The 15,487-nt window shown below is 42.1% G+C and overlaps 1 protein-coding gene across 13 annotated transcripts in view; it reads left to right on the top strand.

Moving 5' to 3' along the window:
* ZNF185 (zinc finger protein 185 with LIM domain) overlaps positions 1-15,487 on the top strand; it is a 220,858-nt gene that overhangs the window by 129,843 nt on the left and 75,528 nt on the right. For 11 of the 13 annotated variants that reach the window (XM_029606612.1, XM_029606614.1, XM_029606617.1 and 8 more), the window contains 6 exons: positions 125-205; positions 1,510-1,590; positions 2,098-2,178; positions 4,750-4,815; positions 6,484-6,561; positions 10,496-10,576. In XM_029606612.1, the coding sequence (XP_029462472.1) occupies positions 125-205; positions 1,510-1,590; positions 2,098-2,178; positions 4,750-4,815; positions 6,484-6,561; positions 10,496-10,576 (468 nt within the window). The remainder of the gene's footprint in view (positions 1-124; positions 206-1,509; positions 1,591-2,097; positions 2,179-4,749; positions 4,816-6,483; positions 6,562-10,495; positions 10,577-15,487) is intronic. The other 2 variants (XM_029606618.1, XM_029606626.1) reach the window with 2 other exon arrangements.

The raw sequence follows: 15,487 nt of genomic DNA on the forward strand, positions 1-15,487 counted from the left end.
ACAGAAAACATAGTCCATGCTACTTTACACAGAGTAACTGTAATTGGTAAAGTCATGAGACATGAAGGGTTCTTGCAATGGAATTATTCATCAGAATCATCTTTTATTTTTGTGGGTTTATCAGCATGGAAACAACTAAGAAGCCCCTTCAACCACTCGTCCAGAATGAAACCAAACCAAAAGTCGTCAGCTCATCTGAGAAAAGGTAAACTGCAACACAATCAAGTCTCCAAGACCTAGAAATATCTCAGAAACAGAAGCATATTAGTGCTCCTACTTTTGTGAGATTTACTTTTCTGTGTCAAAGTTCTGTGGTCTTTATTTTAAATATTATATAAGTAAGAGTGCTACTGTTACAAACATTGGAGCTCTGAAAAACCCAAAGCCACAAAAATAAACTTCTGTAAAAACTTGGATTCTTAACACAAATCCTAGATAACTTTGAACCAACATCCCAAAGCTGAGTCTTAATTTTTCATCAAGGCAGCAGCACAAGAGAAATGTAGGCGGTGTGAAGACATGGCTTACGCTAAGGACAAGAACCATGAGTTGGTTGATCTTAATCCAGGGGCAGCAGAGTGTCATTTTGGTTGGGGAGAGGGGGGAGGGCATGCAAATTGCCTGCAATGTTAATGTCCCGGAGAGCGATGAAGGTACTGGGGGTTATGAAGAAAGGAAGGGGCTGAGGATCAGCAGCCCCAACAATATTAACCTCCCCCACACTGAAAAACAAGCACAAGGCCTTGCTTTTCTTTCCTTAGTCCCCTCCTCTTTCTTCCTGTCCCCTGTCCCCTCCTCTCTCCCCTTCTGCACCTCACCTCTGTCTCCCATTCCCACCCCCACTGGCTGTCACCCCTCCCCCATCCTCTCCTCTGAGCCCTCCATGTCGCCTTCACTTCTCCCATTCCCTCTCCTCTCTTCTTCTCTCCCCTCACCCAATCCCCCCTTCTGTCCCTTCAGCCTCCCTCCTTTTTTTCCCCTTCTTCCACCCTCTCTTCATGCTCCTTCTCTTTCCTGTTGCTCTTCTCCAGCCTCTGTCCCCTGCTCCCTAGATCTCCAGCTCTCCCAATCTTCCCCATTCTCCACTTTACCTTGCAACACCCCTGCTCCCACCCCGGGTCTCGTGGAAGCAGTGAAGAAAATGCAGGTCCCATGTCTACTGATGGGCCAGTCCAGGCAGCCATGGTGGTGCTCCTGCTTGTTCAGGTGCTGATGCTGTTATTCTTCCTCCCATTCCTCTTCCCCTTCCTCCTGGTCACCAGACGTATGACAGCGTTCCGGTGCACAAATCACTGCAGCTTCATTCACACCCTTGATATGGCAGCACCTGAGTCCTGTTAGGAGCTTCAATAGCACTAGGGAATCTCAGTTTCATTCCAAAGAAAACAGAAAACATAGTCCATGCTACTTTACACAGAGTAACTATAATTGGTAAAGTCATGAGACATGAAGGGTTCTTGCAATTGAATTATTCATCAGAATCATCTTTTATTTTTGTGTGTTTATCAGCATGGAAACAACTAAGAAGCCCCTTCAACCACTCGTCCAGAATGAAACCAAACCAAAAGTCATCAGCTCATCTGAGAAAAGGTAAACTGCAACACAATCAAGTCTCCAAGACCTAGAAATATCTTGGAAACAGAAGCATATTAGTGTACCTATTTTAGGGAGATTTACCTTTCTGTATCAAAGATCTATGGTCTTTATTTTAAGTACTGTGTAAGTGAGAGTCCTTAGTGCTCCTGTCACAAAAATTGGAGTTCTGGAACTCCAAAAGCCACAAAAGTAAACTACAATAAAACCTAGAGGTCCATATTCAGTCATTGTCTGGATAGCAAAGTTAATCAGATAAACTTATCCAGCTAACTTTAGAGGTACATTGAATAGTGCAGCCTCAATATAGAATATAGCTGGCTAAATTTAACCGCCCTAACTTTAGACTGTCTGCCCCGCCCCCGTCCTGGTCCCGAGATATTTTGCCTGTAGTTTAAAAAGAAACATTTTTTTCTAGTCCATTGTATAGTTCAACTCAATGTATGGAATCCATTTGATTCAGATTTTAAATGATTTTCGTTTTTTTCTATATTATAATTGCAGTGATGACATCAGCAGAAGGTCTCCCACTAGTTCCTCTTCCACAGTGACCAGGACAACAACCACCATCACTAAAAATGAAAGGTAATAATACAAGAATAATAATTTCCAGCAAGTGAAGGGTAGGATCCATATTGAAAATTCTATTCATATCCTCTATTCTGGCAAATGTAAGCCAGTTTACAACAGCCAAAATGCTTTCAAAACAGAGTTCCAAATATCAAACAGCCACAGGGTTGCTCCTGAGTGGTCCAGGTAGCAACAGTGAGATCTCTTGCTAGTCTGCCTACCCAATCCTAGCTCAGTCATGGATTTACCCACTGATTTTTTATTTTTTTTGAAGAATTAGATGACTAAATGCATAAGTAACTGGAATGTACTATAGGGGTATATTTTTAAACATACACGCACACGTCCATGTGTTCGCGCTACCCAGCGTGCGCATATGGATCTGTGATTTTATAACATGCGCGCGCGTAAAAAGGGGGTGGAATACTGCAAAATTTGTGCAGCGCTGTATCGCGGCCTTCCCCAGTTTCCTGTCCCCCTGTCCATGCTCCTTCCCTCTTCCCCTGTCCTCCTCGACCCCTGAAAACTGCCTGCCTTTTTTATTTTCCTTTGTTTCAGAACTTACACCAGCTCCTGAGCTGGCGTGAGTTGCACGTGCCGGCAGCCTGCCGGCGTGCGATCCCCCGGCACAGCAGTAAATGGCCTTTGTACCGGCGCCTCAAGCCCCGCTCCTCCCCACCCCCGGACCGCCCCATTTCTTCAGCCCGGCTCTTGTGCACGTAACAAGGGTTATGCGTGCGGCTGGGCCCCTTCTAAAATGAGCGCGGCACGCACAAGACCAGGCCACGCGCATAATCCCCGTATTTTTCACGCGCAGGCAATTTAAAATTCGCCCGTAAGCCTCCTATCCACATTTTCTGATCTCTCCTAATTATAATGCATTTATTAATGTGCAATTCCTAAGTGAATTATAACAGAAATAATGAGTGATTATAAGAGCAGTGTAATGAATGACTTCAGTTTTTATGATGCCAATTTGTTCTGAGGTTGACAGACATATATAATTGCTCAGCAACATGAGACTCTTACCCAACTGGAGTCTTGTGTCTCTTATTTTGAGTTTTCTGTTCCTCCTCTAATTCTATATTCTTCTTCTGTTTATGTGTATACTCACAATTTACCCATATTCATCAGTTTGGTCTGTGGCATATTTACTACTCCCTAACTCAACTTGTTTGTCCTCCCGAATCTTGAATTATTGTATTGTGATCCTGAGATACAATAAATCCAGTCTATGTGTATAGGATAGAGTAATATATCTGTTAAATCTAAAATAAAAAGACCTGCTCTGATTAATGAACAAACATGCATGGCAAGGAGTTATATTTCTCCTAAAATCCATTGTCTGCTGAAATTCCACCCTTACTCACACTACTCCTTGGTCAAAACTCCTTGTTCCTGAACTGGATATTATAAATATTACTGGAAGGCAAATCTTCTGGTACCCATTTCTGGAAAAGTTCTGGAATAATCCATGTAAACCGGCCAGTGAAAACCCAAGTTGTTATGGGGTATGGCTCCCTATTAGAATGTAGCATTAACAGAACTCTTTGAGGTCAATATTTAAAGCTGGCCGTTTAAGTAACTTACCATTTTTAATGCGGATCGCATGCGATAGCTAAATCAGGGTGGAGTCGGGGTGGCGTCAGAACCGGAAGGGGAGAAGTTGGAGTGGCACCGGGGCGGACGCGGCAGAGATATCGCTGGCGGCGAAAAGGTAAGAACCCTTATCGCAGCCAGTAACGCACCCAATAGCACCACCTTTCACGGTGGCGCTATTGGTTTGCGGAAGCCAGCAGTGATAACACCGCAGTGGTGCGATTGCTGTCGGCTTTCGCAGGCCTGCCCCCCCGCTTCGCCACCTCGCCCCCGGTACCATGCGATTCAGAAAGGCCTGCGAACTTAGAAAATCCAGGCCTAAGTTTGACCTAGCTGGTTAACTTATGTGGCTTTAGATCAACTATCGCTATTTAGGCGCATAAGTTATGTGGCTAAGTCGCTCTGCTCCAGTCTGCCCACTACAAGCCCACAACTTATGCAGCTACCTTTATATTCGTATAAGGGACAGATTCATTAAGGCCTTTCTCCCATTTTGTGTCTATGGGAAAACCCTTAGTGAATCCGGTCCTAAATGACTTTTGCAGCTAAGTGACAGCCGCTGAACATTGTATATTCGCACTTTCATGTTATTATTTGTGTGATAAATTTGTCTTTGTTTCCTACATTCCCATTAAAGTCAATAATCATATGCAGTGTAATATTTAATTCACTTACCTTTACTATTTTAAATGCAATTGCATTAATAAGGAGGTCTTTTAGGGTACAAATATATCTTTCATTACCCACATAAAAGGATACTCTGGAATGGGAGATATTTGTGTAATTTACGCTATGAGGTAGAAATGATCATGAATTTTGATGAATAAAAGGCAATATTTTGCTTCCATATACTGTTAGAAAATTTGATGTGATCTGTTTTCTTATGTGCATGGCCCCTCAATTGTTCATAGAAGCAAAAAATATGTATACGATTTTAATCCAGTTTTTCATGTGGAGTCCAATCTTTTTTTTTTTTTTTTTGTGTAGTGGAGAGGACGGCAAAATGATTTCATCTGTAACAGAATCCAGAACCATTGTCACCAATAAGGAAAGGTAAAAATAAATGAAGGAAAACGAAAGCAATGTTATCTGGAAAGTGCTGTGATTGCATTCTGCGATCTATGGCACCCCCCATCCTCTTCCTGCAGGGGGGAAAGGAGCCTGCACAGACCCAGAGGAATCCCTCCCCCTTCTCAGCAGGAGAGAGAGAGGTGCACACAGGTCCTAGGGGAAATCCATTTTCTCACCTGGAGAGTGGCTTGTGCGCACCTGTAGGGGAATCCCTCCGCCTTCACATTATGAGAGAAGCATGTGCATGAGCCACCGGGAATCCTTCCCCCATATCCCCAGAAAATAGGAGGGCATGTGCACGTAGGAAGAGATTCCCTTGAAGTCCATAGAAAGAGCATACAATAGGCTTGGGAAGGCTAAACTTCCCTAAAGCAGCTTTCCAGAAGGGGGCAGGGCCCATCATGGCTTTACAGGACTTGTAGTTGAGAAGAGAAGGTTCCTTCCTGACTCGCTCTATCTGCACCAGCAGTCATCAGCTCAATACCCATTTGCTACCTATTTATAACTGAGGAGAAGAGGGAGGTCTGAACTTGGGAGGTCCTGGACCATAATTTGCAATCACTAGAGCAAGCTGGCCAACTCTGTTCTCCAAAACCACACACACACACACACACACACACACACACCTGGCTTTCCGGATATCCACAACGAATATGCATGCGATAGATTTATATACAAGAGGCAGTGCACAAGTGTGGTTGTAGCTCTTGAGGACCGGAGTCGGCCATGCCCTCTACTTGAGGGTTTTCCCCAGTTAGGTTCTACCCTCAATAACCCAACCATTACGGCAACAATCCTCTGCTGGTCAGGTGAGCGGAAGTCAGGTGCAAGAAATAAATCCCAGTCTCCCGCATGGCAACACCCAGCACTGCCACTGGGCTGACTCCACTAAGTTACAGCTTTAGAGGGCAATTAGCAAAGTGATTTATGCGTGGAAGTGAGGTCTTTGAACATTTCCTACCCTGTGCATGTAGTGCCAGTAGATGCCTACTTTGATGCCCAGAGAGAAGAAGCATTCCAGAACATGGAGTCTGGGCGAGGTTAGCATATATGTGCGCTCTCATACATGCCTAATTTTGCAGGAAATGGGGCACGTATGGGAGGTGCAGGTCTGTGTGCACTCGATTTTCAAAGGGAACATTTTATCTTTGGAAACTGACATTAAGAGTCTGCAGGTTTAAAGTAGCCGCTGGCTTTACACTACTGCATATAGTTTGAAAGTTGCCCTCATGGGGGCAGTTTTGTAACATCATGCATACCTTAGCTGGAAAATATGCGCATTGGTTACACCAATTTTCAAAAGCAGGCTTATGCATATAAGTGTGCTAGGAAACTTATCCCAGCAAAACTACACATACACACAATGACACCTGCTATTTGATGCACATGGTTTTGCAGAGGGAATTTACATACATAATTTTTAAAATGGAAAAGTATGTGCGTAAGTCCCACCCCACCCAGACTCAACCCTCTGGAACACCTCTCCCTATGCATGTGATATTATGCACATAATTGTATGCGTGTATTGGTTGCATGGTTTTCTAAAGGTCTACTTCTGTGAGTAAAGATATACTTCACCTGCAAGTCCCTTTGAAAATGGCCCTCTTTATGCATATAAGTCTACATTCCTGACCAGTTTTTATTCATCAGTGATGAAAAAAGAAAACCGCCGGAGAGTTCACCCATAACAGAAGCACGGACAAGGACCACCATTACCAGCAAAGAAAGGTAATAACTGAGCATAGGTTCATGAATGAAACAGTTTTTTTTTTAGGGTGGGAAGGCACATCCTACAGAGAAAGAGGGAAAAGATGCTGGAAATAAAGATTCAGGCCTTTCTATAGTCTGAGAAATCCAAATAAGTCCCCGCCAATAAATAAGGACATCATGCTTATGTGTGATGCCAAGAAATAAATCACAGTTTTTGATGTGATGTCACATATATTTACAAGTGTTCAAACTCTAAACAGTTTATTATTTATTTATTAAAATTGTCTTTTAGGTGCTAAGTGGATTATAATATATAGTAAGATACAATGTCATGTAAAATTACATAAAAAATCTAACCATGCTGAACATGGATATCAAAGTTAACCATAAACCTCTCGAAATGCTTATAACTGTTTTCAAAAGAGGATTATGTCATCAAGCTCCCGCACTGAATCTGGAAGAGTGTTTCAAAGCGCCAGGCCCACTGAAAAAAAAGGCACGACATTTGGCTCCTAATAGGCAGCCACTTTTATGGAGGGAGATCACTAGCAAAAGTTTCCCTGAAAACCTCAGCTCCTATGATGGAACTTAATAGTCTAGAAGACTCCTAAAATAACATGGACCACTTTGTTTTAGAATTTTAAAACTCAAAGTTAAGATATCAAATTTAATACGCTTTCTTATAGGGAGCCAGTGTAACTCCATCAGGACTGGGGAGATTTGCTCCCTTCTTGGTATAAAGCCCCCTTGACCGCTTACCTCATGGGCATTCCTGGGCTTGGCACCAACCTGGGGGGAGCCTCCCTAGGGCAGACTCAGTCAGTCCTCACATTCTTAGTGCCTCCACCTGGGAAAGAAGCTGTTAGTGGGTGGGATTTCCCTCCCTTCACCCAAGAAAAACATGATAGGAAGGTTTTCCTTAGCTTGCTCTGAATCTCCACAGCTTTCAATAATCTTAGCTCTGCTAAACTCATGACCAGTCATGTGCTGTAACCCAGCCTGGATAAGTCATCTTTTTTCAGCCTGGTTTTTGAGTTATCTGTTGTCTGACCCTGTATGGGTAACATCTTCTTAGCCAAAACCCAGACCCAGACCCAGACCCACCATGGAGAGAGAACATGTATACACTTCTCCATCCTGCCTGGTTAACCCCTGCTATTGTCTGGGAACTCGGTACCCTCATGTCTGAATACCCTTGTTAGTCAGGGTGAAAATCTGTTTGCTTCCTAGGACAGATTTCCAGTACATTTCTCTCATAATTCCCTTTCCCAGTCATGGTTCTGTAATTTAAGAGTTTGAAGCCTCTGATTTTTAGTGATATTTCCTACAAAATTTCCAGCAGAAGTCCAGGGGGCTGTTACATGCAAATTCCCTACCTTAATTTCAGCCTCACCTATTCAGTGGTCTTTTAAGTACCTTCACAGTTAGGAGTCTCATGATCTTTTCAATTTCCTGGGCTGACGGCTCAAGTTACATAGCTGCATTGTCTTCTCTTTTTTTTTCTGCTACAGTTCACCTAAATAATATGATCAAACCAAACCTCCATCTCTTGTGAGGGGGGAGGGGGGGGTTCATTGGCTTTTCCAATGTTCAAGCAGACTGCAAAATTCTGCAATACCTGCAGTGCTTTTAAATAGCTGACAGGCAATCTGATATACAAGGAGTTACGGTAATCCGTAGTTGTTAATAATACATAAGACTGTACAAGTGTCCTGAAATTCCCTTGATCTAAATTGTATTTCAAGTGCCCAAGTCATCACAGCTTATAAAAGCCTGATCATAAGGCTTGCTGAAGTTGGGGGCTTAAATTATTATTGACATTTATTATAGTGCTACCGGGTGTCTGCAGATGTTTACAGGGATACACAAGGGACAATTTGGAAAGGTATCCATTTGTAAAATGTCATTCCCATTAACACCATACTTCTGAGTACAGGCACAGAGGACACCAATCTGCTCAGTGCCAAGCAACAGGTCTTGATTTCAAGAATATCCAAATTATATAAATGAACCATTTATTAAAGCCACTCTATATGCATAGAGCAGTTGAATAATCACTGTGTATATTATATAAATTAGGCTTGTTGGCCACACCCAAGTAGGTGAACTTGCCATCCTTTGCTTCATGTAAGATAACTATGGCAAAAAAAAAATGTGTTTTTTCAAACAAAATGCCACTACATTCAACACATGCTGCACCCCAAAAAGCCACAATTCCCAGGAGACAAACTTTTTACTAGCTTTAAGCAGGAAGGATTAGGACAATGGAACAAAAGCATTAAGATTCCTCTTTCTTCGTGATTTAATTTGTATCAGAAAATAAGTGTTCAGCTGACACAAAGGCAAAAAATGTGCTTCCAAAACTCAGAAAATAAAAGTATTTGAGCTCCAAAAATTGTTTTCTTTCTTTAAAATGTTATGTCTAGAAATATGATTCCTTCAGAATTTGGTTGCATGCATGAAATTTGTTTTTGGCTTCCAAAATGTAAAATTTAAGTGAAGAGTTCAGAAGTTCCCCTGATCAGCCACTCCTATGATTTTGTGGCTGCAGGAAATCAAAGTGCTGCTGTATAGATTATTATCAGAAAACTGTGCTAGAGTGACTGGTAGAGGTGTCATGGTATGTGTGGAATATGAATAGGGGAATAAACAGCTCAGCCAAGGTTGCTGAGCTATAACATTTGTATAATACAATGGTATTCACTCCCAGCCACCAATAGACCAGGTTTTCAGGATATCCCTAATGAATATGCTTGAGATTGATTTGCATGCAAACTGCCTCCATTGTGTGCAAATCTAGCTCATGCATATTCATTAAGGAAATCCTGAAAACTCAAACTGTTGGCAGTCTTTCAGGGCTGGAAGTGAATACCACTGGTGTAACAGATGGAGATGACCATAAAATAAGTAGCAAGGTGTTTGTTTTCCTCCCTAGAATTAACTTACCATTGGGCTCCATTTCTTTAAAACAACTTATCATGTCCTAGTTTTATCTCATTACATGAATAGACTTAAAATGCTGATGTCCCTAAAAAAAAAAACAAAAATCTAAATGAAAAGTAAGACCACAAGTCCATGTATGCAGCAGTGTAAAACCAGGACTGGATTTGCCTGTGCTAAAGAAATGGAGGACGATGCTGGTGCATTAACTCTAGGGAGGAAATCAAATAGGTCTGGTTTTCAGGATATGCCCCAATGAATGTGCATGAGGTATATTTGCATGCACTGCCTTCACTGTATGAAATATATTTCATGTATATTTATTGTGGATGCCCTGTGAAAACCAGACCTGTTTGTGGCAGTCCAGAACTGGAGTTGCCTACTCTTGTTCTAGAGCTATAAAGTTTTCAGAAATATAATACTATGTGCAAAAAATGAGGAGACCTAGGATTAAGATCAGTAAAGGAATGAGTCAATAGCATGACAAGTTGGTATGTAGGCCAGTGTCTTCCAGCCCTGTCCTGGAGGCACACTTATCTGATCGGATTTTCAGCATTGCCACAATAAATATGCATTGATAGATTTGCATACACTGGGTCGCCAGTGTCTGCAAATCATTCTCATGCATATTTATTAAGGATATCTTAAAAACCCAACTAAGTAAGTATGTCTCCAGGAGACAGTTGGGAAACACTTATGTAGCCTATATTACTGATATATTAGATGTGAATGTATACAGTACTACTGCATGTAATTTTCCTGTCACCAGATGTCTCTCTGTCAGTTCTGCAATACAATATTTTATACATTATATATTTATATCAAGGTTTCCCAAACTTGGTAACTCCACATTCAGTCAGGTTTTCAGGATATCTGCTATGAAATTCATCTCATGCATATTCTTTGTGGATATCTTGAAACCCAGTTGGCAGTGGGGTCACCAGGACAGATTTGGGAAGCCCTGATTTATATATTCTCTAATCCTAATTATGTTTCATTCTGTCTTTATCAGTATAGAGTCAGATAAAAGGATTCCAGAGCCTATACCTAGGAATGATATAAAACCAAAAGCTGGAAACCTGCCAGAGAAAAGGTAGGATCCAAATAGAGTTGTCCCTCATACAGGTTAACACAAACAGGCTGATCCAGTGCTTTTTGTGTCCCATTGCATGCATTGACGTGGTTCACTGAAATAAAAATTCTTAAAGCCAGTAGCTATGGAGAAAACAAACTTCTTTTATTAAAATGCGATAAAATAATATAAGCTATACTTTGGAGAGAGAGGCAGCATGCTATAAAAAGCATCAGTATAACTCTCATATGATTTTACTGATAGCAAGACTATATAAAGGATTTCTGCATTTGTTTCAGCCACCCCTAAATTAAGTTACATAATTGTCAAAATTTCTATGATTGGTTTTCTATTATAAAGAAATAATCTGAATGCACATATGGTAATTTGGTCTCAGCCTTCATGCTAATTATCTTCACCTCATATGTAAATGAGGTTATCTATGGTTTGTAATTAGATGGAATGTCAACTGGCCATGTCTCTGTTCAAAATGTTCTATAAATTTAGATGGAATGTCACCTGGCCTTGCATCTGTTCAAAAATATTCTATAACCTTGTAGCTTATCATCTTTATCTAACTTACAGCATCTGTTTTTCTAGGAAAGCAAGTACAAGGCTGAATGTTGTTAATAAAAACTGTATATGATCAAAAATAAAAAATTTAGGAGAACAAGAATAATGACTTCAAAAAGTCAAAAAATGTTTCACTGCCTCTTCACTGCTGTCCTTTATAAGTTATGTCTGAAATGGGGCTGTAAGCACCTCAACAATCCCCCCTTTTTGTCATTTTCATGACAACATATCATAATATGCTCCAACCACTGGTCTCCCATCCGTGGCTTGGGGTGGAATCAGAGCATGTCTATCCTAGTAACTATAGATAGACTGGACCTTACCAGTCATAGGACAGAGGAGACAGCATATATCTTGAGGCCTATTAATTAGGGATGTGAATCGTTTTTGAATGATTAAAATTATCATCAGATAATTTTAAAATCGTCCAAAATCGTTAGAGTGCACGATACAATACAAATGCCCCCGATTTATCATCAGGGGCATTTGTATTGTATCGTTAAATAGGGCACAGGAATTATTTGGGGGAGGGCGGGAAAACCGGCACACCAAAACAACCCCTAAACCCACCCCGACCCTTTAAAACCAATTCCTTACCCTCCCGAACCCCCCCAAAATGTTACCTGGTGGTCCAGTGGGAGGGGTCCCGGTGCGATCTCCCGCTCTCAGGCCATCGGCGCCATTTTGGCTGCCACTAATTAAAATGGCACCGATGGCCCGATAATAAAAAACCCACCCGACCCTTTAAATCAACCCCCCACCCTCCCGACCCTCCCGATCCAATTCACATCGCTAGGGAGGCCCGCGCTGCTAAAAAAACAAAACACCCGACCCTTTAAATCGACCCCCCCCAAAACCTTTTAAACTTACCTGGTGGTCCAGGGGGGCCTCGGGGAGAGGAGAGATCCAGGGGGGCCTCGGGGAGAGATTTCGCGGCATCAGCTGTTCTAAAAAAAAAAAAAAAAATGGCGCCGATGCCCCTTTGCCCTTACCATGTGACAGGGTATCCGTGCCATTGGCCGGCCCCTGTCACATGGTAGGAGCACTGGATGGCCGGCGCCATCTTATGGCGCCGGCCATCCAGTGCTCCTACCATGTGACAGGGGCCGGCCAATGGCTATTGCAACCCAAATCAGAAGGAAGGCATTCCTGGCTTACCGTCAGGAAGTCCTTTCACTTGGATATAACTTTGTATTAAAGTTCCCTTGTAAATGTTTGATAAAGAAACAAGATGAATTATACCTATTTGTAGATCCAGATCAGTTAAAAGTATTTCTTGAACAAACTAGAATGCCGACATCTTCCCCTGTGTCCATTTAAAAGAAAAAGATATGGTTTGGGTAGTTGGAGAGAATTCTTATATCATTTATTCTTAAAATGACTCCCAATTGATAAATGTATCACCCTCCTGTTGGCAGTTAAAGTAATGATGAGAGATATGTAAAGTCTATTGTTGTCTTATACAATGTTTTACTTAGTATTTCTAGTTATACTCTATCTCTCTCATGTTGTTTTCTTATAAATAATATTTGTGGAATGATATTATTTTGAAAATTGAAAATAAAGAATTAAAAAAATATATATATTTTCTCTTACTAGTTTTAAATGTATTACCCAGTAACTTCATTGTATGTCCCCTGGTCTTTCTTCTTTTTGAAAGAGTAAGCAACTGATTAACATTTACTTGTTCCATTCCAGTCATTATTTTATAGACCTCTATCATATCTTCCCTCAGTTGTCTCTCTTCCAAGCTGAAGAGTCCTAACCTCTTTAGCCTTTCTTCATAGGGGAATTGTTCCATCCCATTTATCATCTTGGTCACCCTTCTCTGTACCTTTTCTAATTCTGCTATATCTTTCTTGAGATTGGTGACCAGAACTGAACACAATACTCAAGATGAGGTCACACCATGGAGCAATACAGAGGCATTATGATATTCTCTGTTTTATTTTCACTTCCTTTCCTAATAATCCTTTAGGATTCGTGGGTTTCATGGACCCTTGGCGTGAGGTAGAGGTTGATACTACCTGAGGGGTGGAGCCCCACAGGTCCTCACCATCGGGAGGTGAGGTCAGCTGCAGCAGGGGACACGACTGAAGTTCAGTAGAGTGAGAATGTCCTGCGTCACTGCTACGTGATCGCAGGTACCTGCACTGAGATTTACTGTGAGGCGTCTCAAGGAGCGGAGCGAAGAGGCACAGTTCAGAGGAGTCACAGTACTCAGGCAGGACTGAAGATACAAGTGCCAGAGTAGGAACCTCCAAGGCAGAGGAGTGCTAGGCAGGGCCCTTAGAAGTAGGGAGCGCGAAGACAGGATCTTCTGGAGGAGTGATGCAGAGACTGTCCCAAGGGGTGGGACAGCATAGCAACAGAGTCTCTGGTGTGATGACGTAGGGGCTGTCCCGAGGGTCGGGGAAGCGCAGAGTCAAGTCTCTGATGTAATGACATAGGCTGCCCCAAGGAGCAGGGAAGCATAGAGTAATGCCACTGGTGTAAAGGCATAGAGACTGCCCCGAGGAGCGGGGAAGTTTAGAATCAAGTTCTCAGATAAAATGACGTAGAAGCTACCCCGAGGAGCGAGGAAGCATAGAGTCAAAGTCTCCGGTATGGTAAGGTAGAGACTGCCCCGAGGAGCAGGGAAGTATAGAGATGGAATCTCTGATAGGCAGTGCTTGAGGCAACCCCGAGGAGTGGAGAAGCAAGCAGTCAGGACCTCTGGTAAGGAGCACAGGGGTTATACTGAGGAGCGGGGAAGCCTGGAGACCAGGTCTCCTGAAAGAAGCGCAAGCAGGCCCCTGAGGAGCTGGTATCTGAGCCAGAGACCAGATTGCAGGTTGAGATCCAAGGCAGGAACAAGTACCAGAGAGATGAAGGAACTCATTGCCAAGTCGGTTAACATAGGCCAAGGGAGGTGCTTATAAGTCCCAAGTTTCTGATGTCATCCATTGGGGATGCCTCTGAGGTTCCCGCCATTGGGCCTTTAAAGGGAGGCCTGGTGGCACGCACGCACACCTAGGAAGGCCCGGAGTTGGCGTGTAGGGCAGCGGCATCCCAGCCGCCATGAGAAGCCTCGAGAGCCAGGAGGTATGCGTTGGTAGCAGATAGCCACAGCCATGAGTTCACCCGGAGAGCAGGGCAACACATGACGTGAGTTGGGTTGGTCGCAGCCACCCGCAGCCGACGGTCATAACAAATCCCTTGCATTCTATTTGCTTTCTTGGCTGCTGCTGCACACTGAGCAGAAGATTTCAACATATTTTCAACAATGACACCAAGATCCTTTTCCTGAGTGGTGACTCCTAATGTGGAACCTTGCATTTTGTAGCTATAATTTGGATTACTCTTCCCTAAGTACATCACTTTGCACTTTTCTGCATTAAATTTCATTTGCTATTTGCATGCCCAGTGTCCCAGTTTTGCAATGTCCTCTTGCAATTTCTCACAATCTTCTTGTGATTTGACAACTTTGAATAATTAAATCAGTTTTACGTCCTTTTGTTCAGTGAATTATAAATATAGAGAACAATACTAAATAGACAATAGCATTATTAAACAGTTAGCAATGTCAGATCTTGTATATAGATTGTTACTGTTGAAGTGTACTGTAAGCTAACAGTTTATTGTTTCTAAGTTCAGGAGGACATCTTTATCTATGGTCTTGTTTCTTGTACACTTTGGTTGGTAATACTGTCAGAGGGTTGCAGCAAGAAATAATTCACTGGATCTTATGTTTTTATGAGGTCTGTTTACAATAAATCATTTTCTTCTTTGGAGGGCAGTCAAATTCCATAAACAAATGTCTGTAGAAGAAAGGTCGACTGTCGGGTAGTATAGTTATAGCTACAGGATTAGTCAGCTTGGAAGTGAATTTACAGCAAATTTACATGCATTGACAAATGAGGCATAATACAATACAAGATCATCTTTCCCAACTTCCAAGCCAGGCCCCTATACCTAGAAAATCCCAATCCCAAGAATTAAGCAGGAGTATGTGAGCTTGGTGGAAAAGATCTCAAAGGACAGAGGAGACTTTTTTTTTTATTATTTCCCCAGATTTATCAATAAAGTTATAACAAGAGGAGTTAATGAACTGGCAGACTCCGTCTCAGCTAACAACATCCCAAGGGCCCATGAGTTTTGTGAGACTACTCCAGCTAAAGATTTTATTTCATTTTACAGATTTTCTATTCTATGATAATTTAATTAGCTAGTGATTCTACTATAGCTGCAATATTGTGAATGGTATGTTTTAATTCTGCAACTCGAAATTGAGGAAATAAAGCTCTGACAAACCTGTGAAATCCAGTGGATTTTACAACTAAGGGGTTGGTTTGACGGTGCGAACGTGTGGGATGAGAA

Source organism: Rhinatrema bivittatum, chromosome 6 (genome assembly GCF_901001135.1).
Source record: "Rhinatrema bivittatum chromosome 6, aRhiBiv1.1, whole genome shotgun sequence".
NCBI classification, from domain to species: Eukaryota; Metazoa; Chordata; class Amphibia; order Gymnophiona; family Rhinatrematidae; genus Rhinatrema; species Rhinatrema bivittatum.